The 4,125-nt window shown below is 42.5% G+C and overlaps 1 protein-coding gene across 1 annotated transcript in view; it reads right to left on the minus strand.

The window, feature by feature from the left end:
- Positions 1–4,125, minus strand: part of slc13a1 (solute carrier family 13 member 1) — a 17,334-nt gene that overhangs the window by 11,054 nt on the left and 2,155 nt on the right. The window contains exons 2-5 of the mRNA XM_008289578.1: positions 3,693–3,821; positions 3,107–3,243; positions 2,031–2,197; positions 1,480–1,574 (exon numbers count right to left, since the gene is read on the minus strand). Of these exons, the coding sequence (XP_008287800.1) occupies positions 1,480–1,574; positions 2,031–2,197; positions 3,107–3,243; positions 3,693–3,821 (528 nt within the window). The remainder of the gene's footprint in view (positions 1–1,479; positions 1,575–2,030; positions 2,198–3,106; positions 3,244–3,692; positions 3,822–4,125) is intronic.

A 4,125-nucleotide genomic window follows, 5' to 3' on the forward strand; every position in this document is an offset into this window, starting at 1 on the left:
CACATTCACACCTACGGACAATTTAGAATCACCAATTAACCTCAACATGTTTTTGGACTGTGTGGGAGGAAGCCGGAGAACCCGGAGAGAACTCATGCTGCATGGGGAGAACAAGCAAACTCCACACAGAAAGATCCCCGGTGTCTTCACCAGGACCTTCTTGCTGCAAGACGACGGTGCTAACCACTGAGCCACCTTGCAGCCCTTATTTTCTGTCCCTTTCTTTAAACGATTTGTTCCTCTTACTGCTTTATTGAAAGCACGTTAAAGTGTTTTTGTGTTTAACTAACCTTCACTTTCTTGTGACTGTAATCTTCTGCCTCTCCCTACGAGTGATCTAGTTGTATAATGATAACCATAGTGTACTTTTCTTCAGTCTGGCAATAATAACAATATAATAATACATTTTATTTAGAGGTGCCTTTTTTGGCACTCATGGACACTGTACATCCATCCATCCATCCATCCATCCATTTTCTATACACCGCTTAATCCTCATTAGGGTCGCGGGGGGCTGGAGCCTATCCCAGCCAACTGCGAGGCGAACCAGCGACCTTCTAGCTGCGAGGCAACAGTGCTAACCAACTGCGCCACCTTGCAGCCCTGATACCGTACATACATTAGACAAATTAAATAAAAGAAACAACATTAAAATAATTAAAATCACTAAACCAACAGACAGAATAACATGCTTCAGGTGGAGTAGGCAGTCCTAAACAGATGAGTTTTGAGTTGTGATTTGAATCGGGGGAGTGAATCGATATTTCTGAGCTGGGATGGTAGTGAATTCCAGAGATGGGGAATAAGTCGGTCTATATTTGGGTTACCAGGTTGTGAAAAATCCTTAATATTCTATTTAATAATAATGTATTTATACTACACTTGTGGTCCCCAACACTTCTGCAGAAGGTGAGTGGACACGCAGGTTGCTCTTAGTAAAACTGATCGAGAAAGCTACAGATTTACTGACTATTATGAAAAAGTATCACAAACATGACCGTTCCCAGTTTTAACCTATACCGGTGTTATAAATATTGCATTATCATTTTAAATACCTTTGTTTACAAAAATAAGAATATTTAAATTGCCAAAATTCTCAAATCTTAAATCTCAACATAAAAGTATGCTTCATAATTGTTAAAATCAGTATTCATATGACTAATTATGTCTTAGTAAGGAGAAGTCTGTTGGAATATATAGTCTTTTAAATGCACTGATAGTTTAGAATTCACACAAACACATCTAATGACTGTTTATGCATGAGCTGTGCTGATCTGAAGAAGGAGAAAGAAAGATTTCAACAGGCCAAAGAGACCAAACTCAGGGAGGTTAAGCAAGGTCAGTTAGAAGGAATGTAGCTGCACACACACACACACACACAAACACGCACAAACACACACACCTATCAGTGCTTTGCATCCACAGAAATACCATCCCCCTGTAAATTAATAGTAGTTAAGACAAAGGAAAAGTACTGACATCCAGAGAGTGGGGGATGTTTTTGGGGAAGTTTCTCTTTACGGCTGTGGATGCTGTGGACTGGATGGATCGGGTGCCAGGAGATATGGACACATCTGTGCACCAACAAAGGGAGAGCTAAGTTTAAACCACGGCTCCTCCCCGACAGATAACCATTCACGTTTTGCTATTTAAATTCAATGTTAGTAGCCAATCACCTTCCACTACACTGAATAAAACGTATATGATTGTATGAAGCTGCATCCATTGCTGGGGAAGTGGGTGACAGAGTAACAGCTGTGATTTTCTGAATCAGTAATGGATCCTTGATCAAGTAAAATATGATATTGCAGAATAAATAACACTGAATGAGAGTTTGTCTTCTGTCTCAAAAGAACAAACACGCTTCAACAAGTCTAAATCCATTCAATGTGTGTCTTCAGTAATCTGTGGGATTGTCACACGTCAGTTGCTACCAAGGAAGTGGTGACATTTGATATCAAGCCACCTGTAGATGGAAAGTGTGTGAGTGCGTGGCTCCTACGCATTAAAACTAAAGTAAATTCAGGTACCGTCCAGCTGCAGGTCAGGGTTGTCTTCACCAGCACACCCCCCATCGTTGGCCTTCAGGATCTGCTGAAGAACGGCGTCCACGATGGGCATCATCATGGTAACAGCCGAGGTGTTGTGGACCCACATGGAGAGAAACGCACAGCTGGACATGAAGCCCAGCATCAGCCTGGAGACAACAGCACGGTGGTCAAAGCAGGAACATCCACAAACAGATCTACGCCTGGTTACATTTGCTGTTTGACACGTTGTGGTGGCAAACGTCATGGAGGGACTAAATCAGAATCAAAACTGCTTTGTTGCTTAAAATTGTGGAAGCTGTAAAAGTAAACAACTACTGCAGAAGGAGGACATTCAGCGGAGCATTTAGTCATTTGTCTCCGTCTGAACTTGCTCCCCTGGCTGAGCAGAACACTGTGTAGAGGGAGACGTCGGTGATGGAGAGGAGTTCTGACAACTCTGTAAGCTGTCCAGCTCCACCCTGAGGACTGATCCAGCCTTAGCAATGAGTTACTTTTCTTTGCTCCTCCTCTGCGTATCCTGATTTCTGTGAGGATCTCTGTTGTTATTGTTTAGGTTGCCATGCCAGCCAGCTGGTCACTGCTGTAAACAGTGTGAGCGTGCTGCGCAACAGCAGTGAGATGATAACACGGTACAACAACAAAGCAGAACGTTCAGAGATTGCCCAGCTCACAAGAGCTACCATTAATAATCATAGATATAGTAATAATATGTGTGACTAAAGGCTGCAGGGTGGCACAGTTGGTTAGCACTGTTGCCTCGCAGCAAGAAGGTCGCCGGTTCGCGTCCTGGTGGGGGCACCGGGATCTTTCTGTTGCATGTTCTCCCCGTGCAGTGTGGGTTCTCTCTGGGTTCTCCAGCTTCCTCCCACACAGTCCAAAAACATGCTGAGGTTAATTGGTGATTCTAAATTACCATGGATGGATGTGTGACAAAGAAAAAAGCTGAAAGACGAGCAGGAGCATGTTCACACTTACATAAGAATAATACAAAATCAAAGGAGTCTTTGCATGTAGCAGCTTCTACGAATGCACCAGCAGAGGAGGGCAGTGCTCACCACGCGGGGTTGACTCCCACCACAGTGACCAGCCTCAGGGCCATTCTCTGATGGAGGCCCCACTTTTCAATGGACGTGGCGAGACAGATGACACCCATGAGCAAGAAGTGAAAGTCTTTAAAATACTCCTTCGCCACCTGGACAACAAACAACGTTTTATACAAGAGCAACACAGTACAAGTCGAGTGCAATAAAGGGAGAAGGACAGTTTGTAGTTTAGCTATTGTAATCAAAATGTGGAAAATAAAACAAACTACACAACAAAATACCAATAGTAGCCATTTTGAAATTTAGCAGTACTTGAACTAACCCTGAAGTATCATTTAATGACTGGTATTCTCGTTATCCAACGGAGCACTAAGGCTGGATAACAGCTACCTGACTGACTGAGCTTTTTAAAATTTTTTAATTTTAATTTTTTAGTAAATGTTGCATTTAACGAAATATATTTTAAGATTATCTAAGGTAAAACAGATGTGTTGTGCAAAAGCGGGGTAGCTACAGTACCAAACATTTTAGTGAGTGTCAAATGTTAGCAAGCAATACAGAAGAACAGCTTCACACGCTAACGGTCATGTGGACTCACGCTGGAGGAGTTCATGATGCCAAACATGGGGAAGAGGATGGCGGGGAGCATGGCGGTCATGGACAGAGGAATGGCCTCCGTCACCCAGTACACGGCCATCAGCAGCAACACAAAAGCACATTCTGCCTCCTGTAGTAGAAAAAACACAGACACCAGGTTTGATTTTAATGTGTTGGAGGACAGAAAAAGACAATTAAAAAAAAAAACAACTAAAAAAAACAATGATCACTTCATCATTTCACCAAGAGATAAGATGTTGCTCAAATTAATCCAAGTTTTTTTGTTAATGTTTGTAAAACAAAGACATGCTTGAGTCCTCTCTTCTTCCCCCCGTGGTCGACTCTTTCCACTGAGCTGTAGGACTTTTATATTACAGTGGAAAATGAGTAACAATATGACAGGAACAGAAATGCCTAGAAGCTGCTTGGGCTTC

This window comes from Stegastes partitus, unplaced genomic scaffold (assembly GCF_000690725.1).
Source record: "Stegastes partitus isolate 25-593 unplaced genomic scaffold, Stegastes_partitus-1.0.2 Scaffold622, whole genome shotgun sequence".
In the NCBI taxonomy this organism is placed as follows: Eukaryota; Metazoa; Chordata; class Actinopteri; family Pomacentridae; genus Stegastes; species Stegastes partitus.